Source organism: Pseudopipra pipra, chromosome 22, assembly GCF_036250125.1.
Source record: "Pseudopipra pipra isolate bDixPip1 chromosome 22, bDixPip1.hap1, whole genome shotgun sequence".
NCBI classification, from domain to species: domain Eukaryota; kingdom Metazoa; phylum Chordata; class Aves; order Passeriformes; family Pipridae; genus Pseudopipra; species Pseudopipra pipra.
Genome location: NC_087570.1, coordinates 378,514 through 394,576, shown reverse-complemented (window position 1 = coordinate 394,576; position 16,063 = coordinate 378,514). Strand labels below are relative to the sequence as shown.

The 16,063-nt window shown below is 46.5% G+C and overlaps 1 protein-coding gene across 10 annotated transcripts in view; it reads left to right on the top strand.

The window, feature by feature from the left end:
- CAMTA1 (calmodulin binding transcription activator 1) overlaps window positions 1-16,063 on the top strand; it is a 222,024-nt gene that overhangs the window by 72,606 nt on the left and 133,355 nt on the right. For all 10 annotated transcript variants that reach the window (XM_064678278.1, XM_064678277.1, XM_064678271.1 and 7 more), the window contains one exon: window positions 5,306-5,441. In XM_064678278.1, the coding sequence (XP_064534348.1) occupies window positions 5,306-5,441 (136 nt within the window). The remainder of the gene's footprint in view (window positions 1-5,305; window positions 5,442-16,063) is intronic.

Sequence of the window (16,063 nt, the reverse complement as noted above, 5' to 3'; positions counted from 1 at the left end):
GCTTCAATTGCTTGGTGTTCTGAGGAGTTCATAAAGACTATTTCTAATTTCTCTTTCAAGTCTGTTACAGGGTTCAGAGCCATCAACACATGAATTATCATGTTACTCAGTAAAATGATGTGGGGAAAACTGTTGTTACCTGCTTGAACTAAATATGCAGCTTTGGGACAGCTCTGTTTCCAAAGGATCTTCCTGCCTAGTGAGCTCTGGACAAGGTGCTGAACTGAGTTCTGACTCACTGTGTCAGTGGGAGAGAGAGCTCGCCCTCCTGGTTGTGCTGGAATGAAATAGCTCTTCTTTGGTTTTGATCTGGTTTTTGGTTTGGTTTTTTGGGTTTTTTTGGTTGGCTCTAAGAAGAAAATTGTTAATGATGGAATTCATCAGGCTGAGTAACCATGATAGGCAGAGATGCTGGGTGAGTCTTTCGTGGAATTCATTCTTTGGCCAAAGCTGCAATACCATTAAGTATAAATGGCAGCAGAGTAAATGTTTACTGAGAAGGCAGATCCTGTTATTAGTTGTATTGCTGTTCCTAGTGCTGTTAGCACTGTTCCCTGTTTCCTAGTTGTGTCCAGAGCAAGTACACAGAGCAAAGATGTTCTTTCCCAAAGCATTCATGAATAGAGGTCTTAGCACAGGAGAAGTGGTGCTGGTTGGAGTTGTTGTTACAAGAGGTGCCCATAGCTGCCCTGATGCTCTTGTTTTCCTCAGCCTGCTGGGGACATCCACGGGGGCACAGTCCACTCTGCTGCCCCGTTGCCCACAGTGAAGCCGCTGCTTTTGGCACTGCCTGCGTTGTGTTGCAGAGTCATCGCTGCTGGGAGGACGATCTGGTCCTGCCTCAGTCAGCAGAGCCCCAGATGTTCCTGGGGTTGACTGCTGTACCCATGCATTGTGCAAACAGAATATCTGCAGGATGAATTTACCTGGCACTGGCATCCTGATCACTCCTTACGTAGCCCCAAGAAGTTGCTTTTGGGGTAAGACTTGTCCCCAGGTGTCCCAGCCCACACACAGAGATGCCCAGCAGTTGTGTAGTGCTCTGCAGTTTGTGTTGCAGCCATCAGCATTTATCCCAATTGTGCAGAAAGGCTTTCCTTGGCAGCCCCTGGCAGTCCTGTGCAATGGCACAAGAGCCAACTTGGCACTGGCACGGGCTTGTTCAGTCCTGTTTGTTGGAGCTGCAGGTAATTACTCCCATACTTAATGAATCACATTACTTTTATTGATGAACACGGAGGCTACATGCTGGAAAGAGGAGGCAAGGATTAAGTTTTATGGCCTACTGCTGCTATGAGAAGGAGCATCTAGGCACCAATTAATGCTCCCTTGATGGGATTAGCCATTGTGTTAACCGCAACTCTGGATAAAATTGCTAAGTCTGTGACTTCAGACTTTAACTTCTTAAATATTGTAGATACAAAGTAAGTTCACTTGCATCTTAAATGCAAATGACGTTTAATTCTAGATACAAAAAACTTGCAGGGTATTTACATTTTCTTGTGATTTATACCTCTTCTTACATAGATAAAAAGACTTTTTCTGAAGTTTATTTCATCCCTGCAGAGTTCAAAGATAGGGCAAATTTCAAACACATAATCTGTGATTCCTTTGGTTACCATGCCAGTAATCCCAGCTTTCAGTGGAGAGAGTGGAGACTGTAATGGCAGCAGCCATGTGAGGTGACACACTGCTTGGTTCCCAGCAGTTATTGGGAAGTCTGAACATCTCCATTAAGTTATTAAGGGGCTTTTCTTTGGTTTTTTGTCTCACTGATACAGGCTGGACTGGGGTTTCTTTTCTTCTAGGGCAAGTGTGAGTCATTGCCTGAGGGTCAAAGTCAAGTGTTTATTTGGGAGGGGAAAAAAAGGGTTTGTAAAAACAATTCATGTGTGATCTGCCAGTGTTAAAGCTGTGATGGATGGAGTCCCCACAGTCTTGAAAACATTTGCCCATGTAAATGTTGGTACAGAAGAGAGCTACAGGTACCTGTTACAGCATCCTCCAGGTGCACCCCTGGGCTGATGGAGTGATGCCCTCGACACAGGGACTGCAGTTCTGCCTCAGCATGGGTGACCCCGTCCTTAATGAGTTTGGGTGACTCCCTAAATCAGCAGTGAGTGTCTGGGTGTCAGCTTGGCCAGGGCAGGTGTGACATCCCGGGCTGCAACTGCTCAAGATTCCTCTTTCTGTTTTCCATTTGGGCTTTCATCTTCTGATAAGCCCCAGGTACAGTGAGGGGAAATGTCAGAGTAAATGAAGACTTGGAGAGCAGCATTTCTGAGGGGAGAAATAATTCTGTCATCAGATTTTTTTCTTGGGCAGAAACAAGAAATAAGAGATGAGGTATTTCTGAGAGCATGATGTCAGTCAGGAGCATTCCTGACCCACGGTCCTCATCCATCACTGCTGCAGTGTGAGGCCATACAGCTGCACACAGTGCAGACAAAAAGGAGAAAGGAGTAGGTGGTTATTTGGAGTTCATCACGTGGAGTGTTTGGTGTCCCCAGAGCTCTGCCTGCCCTGGGCTGCTGCATGGGAGGGCACTGACTGAGTGGGAGGCACCTGCCCCCACTTGCTCCTGACGCTTCTCCCCATTCCCAAATTGGCCTGGATGAAGACTGATTTGAGGACTTGGTCCTCTTTGTGTTCATATTTTCTTGCAAGGCTCTGTTGCTTTCCAGCCTTCTTCCAGAACTCCAGGTTTTCCCAGCCAGTTTCTGCACCAGGAGGTTGCTCCTTTGGGAGAGCAGAAGTTAATTTCTCATTATTATCATGCATAGATGCAGAAGATGGAAGAGAGTCCCTTGCTGTTGTCCCTTGGCTCCATGATAACTTCATAGCCAGAGAAAATATCATGCAGGTGAAAAATAGCATCATCCAGGCTGTTTGCAGGAGCTGTTTCTCAGTGCAGTGGGTGGCAGGGATGGAGGGGGCTTGTGCACCAGTGCAGTACAGGAAGGGTCTGGTGTGTGGTACCTCTGCTTCATGGCAGCTGCATTAAACATCTGTATTGCTGCATTAAATATCCTCCTTGGCTTGGAATTGGAATAAATGCAAGATGATAAAATAAAAAATAATTTTTTGAGCCATGGACCTTCTCAAGGAATGGTTCTAGATGATCTTACTCTGTTATCCTGAAAAAGAGAAGTTTTTGGATTTACAATATTTGCAATTCCCTTTTGGCACCCCCAGCTCCCAAGGCAGTAAAATGTAGTTTTCATTAACTGATATGTCTGACATTTACCATATCTTGATGTGACAATTTAGAGGGAACTGGTTGCACTGAACAGTGTTATTAATATTGCAGTAATGTGATTAGGGGGAAATCTTGGTCCAGATGGACCTAAATTTATGAGAACAATGGAGAGGCAGATACAAAGCAAATATCCAAAATATCCTAATCTTAACTTGTTTTCTGTTTACTTCCTCATTGTGTCTGGTTCCTGTTCACAGCTGTTCATCAGTTGGCTGCTCTGGGCTGTCTGAATGTTGAGGAATGAGCAGCACAGAGCTTCCCTCTCCATTCTTCCTTATAGGGGGTGAAATGCAGCAGCAGTGTAGATCAGGTTAAAATTGCATCTCATCTCATGAATTTATCTTTAAAACCCAGCCTCTTTCTGTGAGCCTTAAAGCAGCTCAATACACTCTTATCAAAATCGACAACTGCTCCAGAGATCCTTAAGAGATTTTGTTTCATTGGGCTCTATTTTATATAAATCTCGTTAGCTGCTTTGCCTGTGCCCTCTCACTGTGCTCCTTATTCATCACAGAAATAAAGCAACAAACCCAGTTCCAGCCCTGCAGAGCAGCAGCGAGGCTGCAGAGCTCTGCTCTGTGCTCCCTGTGCTCGTGGGGCCGAAGGGAAGCAGGATTTCCCTGACGTCAGAAACCTCGAGGGCCTTGGAGCTGTGTTTGTGCAGCCTGTGTGTGAGTGTGTGAGCAGATCAGTGCTCGCTGTCCTTTCATCGAGCTGTGTTTGTGCAGCCTGTGTGTGAGTGGGGAGGCACCAAGCAGGAGATCAGTGCTCGCTGTCCTTTCATCGAGCTGTGTTTGTGCAGCCTGTGTGTGAGTGGGGAGGCACCAAGCAGGAGATCAGTGCTCCCTGTCCTCTCATCGCTCGCCCTGAGCACGGGTGACTCGCCATCAGCCACACGACACGTCCCAGCAGTGCCTCTGGGATGGATGATGATGGGAGAAGGGTTTGAGCTGACATGTGCACCGACTGGGGGTTTATAGAATAAACACTGAAATGAGATATGTAATATCTGCACTGAATTAATCCCGTACTATCTGTGCTGCTGTCAGACAGACGCCGTGGCTGGGCTGACACCCGGGGGTTTATTTTCAGGGTGACACACAGGAGTAGAGAGGAGGAGCAGCCTTCCCAAACCCCCAAGGCCCCGAGCCTTGGTCCAGGCTGCTGGGACCCAGGGGGCAGGAGGATGTGCATTTTGGGCAGATGGAACTCGGGTTTCTGCTCACAGGCAATAAATATTTGTGTGTATGTGGAAAAAATGCTCACTGCCCCTGCCTCTGGCATGGGCTGCTCGCTGCCTCCCAGCAGGGGGGAGTATTTTTTATTTCTCAGTGTTGCAGCAGACATGCCCCAGTTGTGATTCTGCTTAGCAGACGGCAAAACCTCTGTGGATGTTGTTATACACCCAAACCACTCTGGCTCCTGTCTGCTGGGTGTCACCACACCTTTAGGGACAGCGTGGTTTCTAAGTGGAAAACAGTTTCCCGTGTCTTTGAAGTCTAGGAGGTGCTCAGAAGGGAGGAGGTTACTCCCTGTCTAGCACTGATCTAAGCAGAACAGCAAAACCCATGTATAAGCTCATGCTTTTATCCTTTTCTCTTTTTAAACAAACATCCGTGTCCTGATGCAGCGTTAAAGGTGATTGGAATCTCACCATGCTGATGTGTTAGCAAGAGAGAGAGATTGTCTGTAATTAAATAACAGCAATCCTTTTTTTTCCTAAATTTCCTTTTTTTTTCTAATTTTCAGCATGTAGCAGTCAAAATACATCCTGTGAAAATGTTGGCTATTTTATAAGATTTCCCTTTTTTTCTTCTTTAACCTGCACTTCCTGCATTAGGTATAGGATCCTCACATAAAAGTTTGCAGATTGCAAATATCAGTTCAACCAGGTAACGGCAACAAAAGGAGAACATTTATTTGATGTCAAATCCTGGCTGTTTCTGTTCTGTGGAGCCTTTCACTGGTGTGTGGGATGTTGCTTCATAGACACTCTCAGGCTGGTTTTGTTGCTCTGTGTAATCCAAACCTGTTTCTTGCTTTCAGACCACAGAATGGTTCTATGATCCTGTACAACAGGAAGAAAGTGAAATACAGGAAAGATGGATATTGCTGGAAAAAAAGGAAAGACGGGAAGACCACCAGGGAGGATCACATGAAGCTGAAGGTGCAAGGAGTGGAGGTAGGAGCGTGTGGGGGGCTGGCTGTGGGTGGTGCTTGGCTGGGAGAAGGCTCCCCTAGAGACACCTCAACTCAAGAATGTCCAGACCTTCAGAAAAATATTCCCAGCTGCTCCCTCTGGCCTGGTGCTTTGTTGCCAGCTGGGGTTAAAACACAGCTCCCCCCACCCCAACAAATACATCTGCTTTATTTATTACTCCTGTGAGCAAACTGTGAGTGCAGCTTCACCAGCAGCTGTGGGGCTGCTCGCTGGCTCTCGGGGGCTGTGTGACAGGGGTGGACAGGCACAGACGTGTCTCCACACGCAGCATCTCCTGGCAGACTCTGTGGGTTTTGCAACAGACACCACACAAGGGCGACCTGGGGTGGGCTGCACAGTGCTCTGTGTAACCGTGGTGGCTCGAATGGGTCTGGCCTGATTCTCACAGATCCCAGCTAGTTTTTAGTAGCAATTGCCATAATTTCCGTGTGCTGATCGAGTATTGGTCTTGCAGTATACAGGTGTACAATTTCTGTTGAATTCAGCCCAGAATCTGTGCATGTTTTGAAGGAACCATTGCTCTGATGATAGTATTCAGCCACTCTGAGACATTCAGACAGATGATTTCACCTGAGACAGTGTTTCTGGAATAAGCGTGTTTATTCTAAAATATGTCATTGTGTAAAACCACTTTTCTTTCTTAAACTCCAGCTGCATGGGGAAAGGGCCAAAGTGGTCAAAGAGTGTTAAAAGGTGTAATTGTAGCGTTTAGCTGTGTCATTTCAGCCAAGAAGCGCGAGGCTGCCGGGAGTGTGGTTGTGTATTTGATTTTGCAGCAGTGTAATCAGGGTGATTGGGGTGTCCACCACAGGCAGAGCTTCGCCTGTGTCTCCAGGCCTGTCTGGCAGCTTCCAGGCTGGACTTAGGATGAAGCAGAGCTGTCCAGCCTCACCCTCAGGCCCACCTTGGCAGGTGTTTTGGATGGCACTGACTCCCTCCTGTTGGGGTGGTGGGCACCCTGCGCTCCCTGCACGGGGCTGGTGTTGACACCCCCTGGGCATCCCCTGAGTCAGTGCCAGCAATGTGAAGGGGACGAGTGCCCAGAATTCATCTTGTGCTCCGGCTTCCTCCTGGGCTATTTGTCATTCTTACATTCTGTCTGCTCTAATGAGGTTTTGGGGTTTAAAATAGTGTTAAATGGATTGCATTATATTACACCAGAGAGGCATAACTTTGTTCCATAATTTTTACATCCAATAACAATGTTTTATTATGACAAGCACAAAAAAAAAAAGTCAGTATCAGAGAAATGGTGCCTTGTTTTTGTTTCGAGTTTGCAGAGTGTGATTTAATTAACTTGTGTGAACGTTCACAATGCAGAACACCAGACCCTGTAGCACCCCCTTACCTGTAGCAAGGGGTTGGTGATGACCTTTGGCTGCCACACAAACACGTGGAGGAAATAACTGACTTTCAGGCAGGTTTTTCCAAAGATGGAGGCATCAAGCCTTGGAGGATCCAGCTGCGTGTATGTGGTGGTGATCATGTTTAGCTCAAATAGGCCGGCACCGAACCCAGTGATTTCTGTTTTACTGAAGTGTGTCTTCTGGAAAGTAACAAATCCAGATGGGGCCATCGCAGGAGCTGGAGGATGTGCAGCTTTCAGGGTTTCTCCCCATGGCTGATCACATTCACCACTTAGGAAAATAAGTGTTAAATACTTGCGTTGCGATTTGGACGTACCAGGGTTTGACCATTCAGTCATACATCCTCCTCCAGCTGAAGAGCACTTTAGTACCTCATATTTTATTTCCAAGGAGGTACTTGTGCCCTCTCATCCCCAGGCAGCACCTGGGAGGTCACTGCCAGTCTCTGTTCTGAACAATGCAGAAAATGTTCATTTTCTTGACCTCCAGGTGTTGCTTGGGCAGAATGATGTAGTTTTAACCATGTTAGTTGATTACTTGATCAGTACACCATGGTACTTCACAGACAGCACTCTGGGTTTAGGTTTCTGATACCATCCTAAAAGGAAGTGATGTTCTCAACTTGGGCATGTAGGCAGCAGATTTAAAATAACAAAAAAAGGCTTTTCTCAAAGTTGGAATGATACCGTAGTTAGCCGCATTCAGGTTTAACAGGGCATGAAATAACTGTCTGCCTTGTGGCACTGCCAGATCATCTCAGCGACTCTTGCAGCCAGAAGATAAATAGGGATCATCGTCGCACTGATGGAAAAGTACTTGCAGAGCTGACAGCCAAGAGCATCAATAGCATCCAAACATTGCTCTGGAAACGGCAGCTTGGAGGAACATGCTGGCCTGTGAAACTACTGACCAGCCAGTTCTGAACAGGGATTTGTATTAGAAGATTTGATAATTAACTCCTTCCTGAGTGTCATCAATGTGATGGCTCCTGTGTCTTTCCAAATTTTGAGTAAAGAGAAAAATGCATTTTGAAACTAAAAGTCTACACCAGATCCTTGGGGATGTTGGTGTCTGTCAGAACCATGCAGAAGGATTTGGTGAGCATGGACAAGGCAGCTAAAGCAAATTTAGGACATAAATAAGGAATAAACTAATTTAAATAGGAAAACACTCATTTAAATAAATAAGGATTGGGAGGAATAAACTATTTAACGAAGTGGATAACAAATAAGAATGGCCTGAAATCCTCAAGCTGTTGGCTTGGTTAGCATCACTGTGCAGGAGAGGTCTGGGCAATACTTGGTTAATCTGATCACAGTCTTATTAGAAAACACTGGATAAACCAGAAAGAAGTTAATTTGGCCTTTCCCTTAATACACCTCTTTGTGCAATTCTTTGTGGAATCTCTGGTCTGCGATCCTTTTAAAAATTCTAATTAATTAGGATCCCTGGCGATGTGTTCCTAATCAATTCACATAATTAAAAATTTTAACTAATAAATAATAGTAAGGAGCTGTTGGAAGAGCTCTGCCATCCTTCCATCCGTGCTGCTCTGATCACAGTCGGCTGGCTCACGTTTGCCTTTCCTTGTGCATGAACTTTTCCAGGCACCTGTAACTGCACCGTCCTGTGAATTCATAGTAAACTGCTGCTAAAATTAAAATGAGGTCATGTTTTTATAGTGAATTTCCTTCTCATCCTCTGCATTTTGGAAGGTCAGTGCTGATCCTGCTGCTCTTTATCCTGTGTTGAGTATATTTTGGTCTCTCCAAACCCCAGTGCCTGAGGAGTGGTTATGGAGAAGGGCTGTCCCGAGCCTGGGGCAGAGCTGTGCCCGCAGGTCCTGCTCCAAGCACCACAGCTCCTGTATTTGAAATATCTTGTTCTCTTGTAGGTGGGTGTATGTTATCTCAGTATAATATGATAATGTTTATGATTCCTTAAAAAAAAAACCACAAAAAAGCAAAACTTTATTTCAGTCTTATTAAGCGAGAAACTCCCTTGTGGAGATGGAGATGCAGAGTATCAATTTTGTATGCAGGACTTGTATTTAATTAATATCATAACAGTCCCTTAACACTATTGCAGATTAGTCCACGAGGACAGGAATGAAAATTTTAGATTATTCAATTACTGCATAAACCCTGGGACATCACTGTCAGAACTTGGCCCAGGTTTCTGTAGGGTGGTTTCTGTAGGGTGGTTTCTGTAGGGTGGTTTCTGTAGGGTGGTTTCTGTAGGGTGGTTTCTGTAGGGTGGTTTCTGTAGGGTGGTTTCTGTAGGGTGGTTTCTGTAGGGTGGTTTCTGTAGGGTCTGGGTCTCAGCAGTGTCTCTGTGCCCAACGCTGAGTGATCGGGGTGGGCACAGTGTCTGTGGCTCCTGCAGCCTGGGGCTGGGGCGTCTGCCCAGGACCAGACCTTTCATTTTGGTAAATGACCAAATGGGCTCTTCTGCGTCGTGTAAAATAACTCACCATGGAATGTTGAACTGCAAAATGGTTTTACACGTCACCATTCCCTGCTGTCGTGGGTCCGTTGTCACCAGAGGGTGGGAGCAGCCTCGGAGGAGGTGACACGAGCAGCACTAATTGGGGAGAGGTTCCTAGGACAGCCTGAGCCAATTCACTTTAATTTACATGGGCTTTGCTTGCCCTCAGAGGTGAGCTGTGTAGTTTGCAAACTAATTAGATTGCATTGTTCAGTCGGTCTGTTTAATGCATTCCAGAGAAATACTGTGGAATGGCTCTGGAGGAGAAATGGGAGTTTAATGTGAGAGGCTTGTGACACACGTGTGCATACATTGACACAAACAAGCGGCCCTGAACAAGGGAGAAACCTGCTTGTGAGGAGGGGCAGTTTTACCCAGACCTGTTCATCATTGCTGCAAACAGCATTGTCCTGACACCTCTCCTGAGATCTGACTGATGCCCCTTCTAACCAGCCTTAACCTCCTGTAGCTCATTGGAGACCAGAGCCCAACAACATCTCCCCACCTTTGCTGTGGCACACACACGTCCCCACAACGGGCATCAGGGGCAGATGCTGGTGCAGAAGTGTGGAGGTGTTGACTGTTCATGAGCTGGGGTTGGGTTTTATTCTGTTACCTGGTCCAGGTAGTGTTTATGGCACCTGGAATGCAGGGTTATGACGACATCTTAACAATTCCTGTGTTGGTGGCAGTCCTAGGAAATGGGGAGCGTTGTTTTGCTGTTTCTGAAAGGGAGAGTATGGTTTATTATTAAATCTGGAATGGGTCTCCTGGGAGTCTCTTTGGAAGGGAACATACATATCAATAATCCTTTCCTGTATCAGGGTCCTGATTTATTCTCCAGTAACATAAAGTCACAGCAAATGCTCATGAGTTTGGGCATCTTTTCCTAATGCCCTGTACATGCCCAGGAAATTTTATTCTTCAGTAGACCCATAACCTTCCTAATCCTTTAATTGTCATGGCTTATTTAACTTCAGCAATAAAAGTTTTCCTAATATCTGGGAGTCTCAGAATGAAGGTTCAGCTGAGATCATGGCCTGTGTGTGACATTGGGGGATGCTCTGCCAGGCAGGTGGCCCATAGGCAAGTTCTGCCCAAGTCAAGGGCAACCACTGTCCCTGCAGTGCAAGGCAACAGGTTTGCAGCACTTCTCAGGTAATTGCTCTGTAATTGGCTGCATCACTGTGTTTTCCCCTGTTTAATAAATAGCATGAATAAAGCTGAGCCACATGTGGTAGGGTTGTAATTCAAGTGCCATTCACTGAGGTCTGAGCATTTTTCATTTAGCATATAAAGGCAGTTTTGATGTAAATGATTCCAAAAGGATCTCTGTGAACTAATGACATTAGCACTGGGCTGGACTGAAATTGTTGAGTGATTGGTGCTGCTCTCACCCCGTGCTGGTGACCTGCACTAGTGGAGGTGTCCCTGCCCAAGTCCCTGAGGTCCCTTCCAACCCAGACTGTTCTGTGGTGAGTCTGGGGAGATGTCAGTTTGCAGAATCCTCTGCTGAGGGAGAATCTTGGCTACACATCACACTGATTTTTGCACCCCCCAAACAAAACAAAGCAAGCAAAAAAGTTTCATACATATATATATATATATACTTTTCTATTGTTCAGTCATCCTTATGAAAAAAAAACATTAGAACAAGTAGGCAGACAAAGAATAAGCTGGGAGGCCCCCCTGCACCCCTCTGAAACACGAGGCTTGTCTCACCACATGGACTGTATGGCACAAACACACATTGACATTTATATTGAATATTTCAGTTTAGAGAAATTTGAAATTAAATCTATTTTCTGCCAGCTCTGTGGGAAAATCCATTTACGAAAACAAAATCCAATAAGAGATCTAAAGATCAGTGGCCAGAAATGAAATATATTGAGAATAAAATATATGGAGATTGGATTGCTAGCTCTGTGGGCTGGGTTTAATGTGCTGGGGACTGGGATGGGAGTGGAGGGCTACTGGTCCAAACTTTATCCCAGGGTTTGCAATGTAGATGAGACAGTTTAGCAAAACAAAAAAAAATCAATACTTTATGGACCAGAGTTGGTGGTCACCATTTACCTTTTGACCACACAGTTCCCTTCTGTGCCTGTGCAGAGAAAAATGAACATCTGTCCCTGGAGGTGGCTCCTGGAGCAGGGTCAGTGGGAGCCACACGGCGAGGAGAATCCATGCTGTTCCTCGCAAGATTAAGAGGTTTCCCGGTTCTGTAGGGATCCCTGTGATTGCACAGAGGATCCAGATGCTGGAGCAGCGTGTGCCTTGTAATCTTGTAATTGCATTGTGGGCTGTGACGGAGATAAGGGCTTCCACGGGAAGCGAGGAGTCTCAGTGGCTCTGCCTTCCCTGCCTGGCTTTTAGTGAGCTCCTGTTTAGTTATTTATTTCACTGGGTCTTGGGCAGGAAAGCAAACATTGTTTTCTGTATTGCTGCTAATTCTGTATGCATCAGGGGTGCATTAAACATTTTAATTTCCCGAGTTCCTGTTGGAAAGCGAGATATCGCTCGTCAAGGTGTGTGTGGGGAGTGGGGAGCAGGGAGAGCAGAGTCTTGTCAGGGTTGAAGGCACTGGAATTCCTGAACACAGTGTGGTGTTGTCCCCACTAAGCAGCACAGACACAGAACCTTGCAAAAGGGGATTTCAGAGTATGGCCCTGTCTGGCACATTTGAATGGCCACCCCTTTGTAGGATGTTATTTGCTCCCTCTTTTTATAGGCAAGAGATGAGAATTAATTAGCTGGTGTTTGCATACTCTTTGGACATATAAAGCATTTAATTGCCCAGTAATACCCTGTGTGAAGCGAAAGGGAGAAGTGATGGAGGGAAGCAGGGAAGGAGCTCGGCAGTGCCAGCAGCGAGGGGTTCTCCCAATCCTTGGCCGGGGTCTGACCTCCAGGAATTAGTGTGAAGCAGGAACTGTGCTCTGAATCTTGCTGTGTCTGCTGTAGGTCAGATTAAAGTCGCCAGGGGAAAGGGCTGTGCTGTGTCTGTGCTACAGCAGGGAAGCACAGGTGACCCTGTAGGCAATATCAGGAATGCAGAAAGTGTGAATTATTGTATTTCAGGGGCAAAAACAGTTTTTCTACTCTCTGCTTGTTTTAAAACCATCGCGGACGTTGGGTTACACGTAGCAGTTGCCTTGTGTTTGCAGAATACCTTTTCCTTGTAGCAGTGGGATAATGCATTCGTCCACTCCGGTGTTCCCATATTTCTGCTGCCATCGCGTGGCTGCCGGGGATTAGCAGCACACTCCGTGCAGGAGGGACCTCACTGCCGTCCCGGGGGGCTGCTGGTGGCACAGCCGCAGCCAGACCCCAGTCCCTGACCCCCCAGCCCTCTGCTGCTCCCCTGACCCCCCAGCCCTCTGCTGCTCCCCTGACCCCCCAACCCTCTGCTGCTCCCCTGACCCCCCAACCCTCTGCTGCTCCCCTGACCCCCCAGCCCTCTGCTGCTCCCCTGACCCCCCAACCCTCTGCTGCTCCCCTGACCCCCCAGCCCTCTGCTGCTCCCCTGCTCGGTGCTGTGGCATCGCTCCCCATGCAGCAGGAGCCCTACATGATCGGGAGCTGGACTCTGCTCCTTGCTGGACTCTGCTCCTTGCTGGACTCTGCTCCTTGCTGGACTCTGCTCCTTGCCTCAGGGAGGGCTTGATGTCCCTCTGGAACTGCAGCGCTTGGCAGAGCTGCACTTGGTTTAATGTTTGGGTGAGTTCTCAAAGGAAGGTACAGTAGCTCTGAACTCTTCTAAGGTAATGAGTTCATGAAGTTACAGGTTCAGGTATCCAAATTAATCAGGATTTGGATCTCCCAGTGCAAAGCCTGAGAGTTGGTGGGGCATGTCCTGGTGCCTCTTTGGGGTGACGCGTGTTGGTGACAGGGCTGTGCTGGGGAGCCCTAACCATAATTCTAACCCTTGCCTTGCTCCAGCTGGCACTGACCTGCTGCAGCCCCCACCATGGCATTCCCACTCCATGCCACTCTGGACAGCTCCTGTACTGCTGGTGCAGCTCCTTGTCGTTTACCACGACAAATACGTGGTGTTTTTCCATTAAAAGTCCCTGTGCTCCAGAGGACTGCAGTGTCTTAGAGCACTATAAATATGTTTGTGAAGATTCTGCCTTCTCTCTGACCCCAGCCACTCTGTGATACTGCGTGGGCATTTCTGTTGATGGTTACACTTTGCCTGCAGTTTTTGTGTGCTTGTTGCCATGAAGGAATTTTGAATAAAAGCAGGATGAGGCGATTCAGGAATGCCAGAGCACTGCAAGTGGGATGTGCAGTGCCTGTGACTCTGCTGCACCACCTAATCCTCCTGCTGTGCTTCCTTCTGAGTGTGCATGATGGGAGCAACAGCTTGACCCTTCCATGTCGTTCTGTCAGTCAGGCTCACTGTTGTCCTTGGGGGCAAGTTTGCCTTCCTTGTGTAATGTCCTACCTGGCGCAGCCAGGACAGTTTATTTGAGTGGTTTCCTACTAAAAGGAAGCTGGTTTTGAGCTTAAAAAGATTAAATACTATCTCCTTTCCTGCCTCCTTTGAAGAAGAGACATGGTTAGACTTCAGTGTCTCTTTAATCTCTCCTTGGAATAATGGAACAGTACACTTATAATGACAAAAGCATAATCAATTTTTGCGTGTTAAATCATGATCTTTCCTGGGAACACTTGCTGAGGTTTCTGCCCCCAGCTCCAAGCCTGGTGGTCCAGACCCATGGTCCTGCCCTGTCTCCATTCTTAGAGCAGGCAGAAGGAGCTCCCAGACCCCAAAGGCTCTTCCTGCCCAATCTGTCCTGCTTCTGAATTAACACTTCTTGAGCTACCGTAGCTGTATAAAATACATAGAAGAGTTTCAATGGCAAACCCAAAGTCTGAAGGTTTATTAATGGCTGGAGGGCACTGGAATTTAATATTTGCCTGTTGTCTTGTCAATTCACAGCTTTTAGAAGCCCAGCAGTGTGGAGATGATTCTATATATAGCAACTATATTTGAATAGTCCACATAGCTCCAAAGTAAATATTAATTCCATTATGCTATAAACCGTTATTTATCATGACAGAAAGTCATAAAGTTATTTTACTGGAATAGAGCCAGTAAATTGCATCTTCTAGATGAGATACAGCACATGTTGAATTCCAGCAGCAATTACCCAACATACTTTATACACGCCGGTGTTAAACACGCTCCAACATGCGCCGCAGCTGAGGCTCTGTGGGGAGCCCTCTGTGGGGAGCCCTCTGTGGGGAGCCCTCTGTGGGGAGCCCTCTGTGGAGAGCCCTCTGTGGGGAGCCCTCTGTGGGGAGCCCTCTGTGGGGAGCCCTCTGTGGGGAGCCCTCTGCAGCCGTGATGGAGCCACAGCAGCAGGAGATGGCCCGGGCTGGGCTCAGGAGCACCAGGGCACACTGACACTGCCTCTTGCCTATTTATGTTTGACTTTTTCATTACCAAAATTAGTCCTTAAAAGTGCCTCATAATTGCTTGACTCTGAGGTATTGTGAGAAGTCTAGGTTTTAGTTATGGGTTTTTTTAAAGATAGATATTGGGTTTTTAGACTTGAACAGGGTGATCACTGAAAGGGTGAATTTTCCCCCACTGTTGCTCTAAGGGCAGGTGCATGTCCCTACCAGAGGTGGAGGCTGCTGGGGAACATGGGCAGGACTTTATGAAGTCATAATGACTTCATGAAGTGCATGTGGGGTTACACTGCCTGCGCCAGCAGCTTCCATGTGCTCCAGTTTGATCCGTGGATCAGTTACTCCTCATGCACAAGCAGCAGTGCAGAAGTGGTGGCACTTCAGCTCTGCAGCGTCCTGGGCAGAGGACACATGGCTGGAGCTGCTGCTGTGACAGGGGAGAGGATGTTGCACAATATTACAAATTTCAGTGAGTTTATGGAGGCTGTCACTGATTGCAGCCTTTGGTGGGGATTGACCTTCAGCGTAGATTAGATCTTCCATTTTCTAGCAGAAAACAATATCAGGGAAACATTAAGGCACATCAGCAGTTGGATGCGTTTGTGCTAGCAGAACAGTGAAGACTGCCAAAAATTATTGACTTGTTGTTGTCTTTTATCCACAAAAATAACTCTTCTTATGTATAACCTATGAGAGCTGTGCGGTGACTGCTGTTAGAGGAAAACCCCAACAGAGTATTGAATAAAATAATTAGTTTTAAAGAATTTTAAGTTTAGTTTCTTTTTCTTTAATGACTAAAAAATATCAGCCATCTGTGTCACCAAGCAGATGTTGCCCTAAGCAGAAGAAGAACATAAAGTTCATTATGTCACATTTCTAAATATTTTATATATTTGTGTGAAAACTGGGGAGAGAAAAAGGCTCATTTAATCAGAAACATCTGTAAGATGGACTAGATTGCCTTCAATACCAGGAAGATTAAAACCATGAGGTTGACATTGGAGGACTGTTCAGATATCAAAGGATCAACTCAGCATGCAACCACACATTATTTGAATTGTAAAAACACCTTTGAAATTGCCCAACTCTTGATTAAACAAACAAAATCTGAAGTGAATTGGGGATAGGTCATGATTTTAACGTTAGATTATCAAAATCAAAGAAAAATGTGTGGTGGTTGTTGGAAGTCCACGCTAGGAGGGAAACCCCCAAGCACAAGATCGTTAGCTGTAACATTCCTTGATATCCTGTAGCCAGGAGGGCACATTAATTAAAATACAGATTGCAGGGTCAAGAGGAACAGCT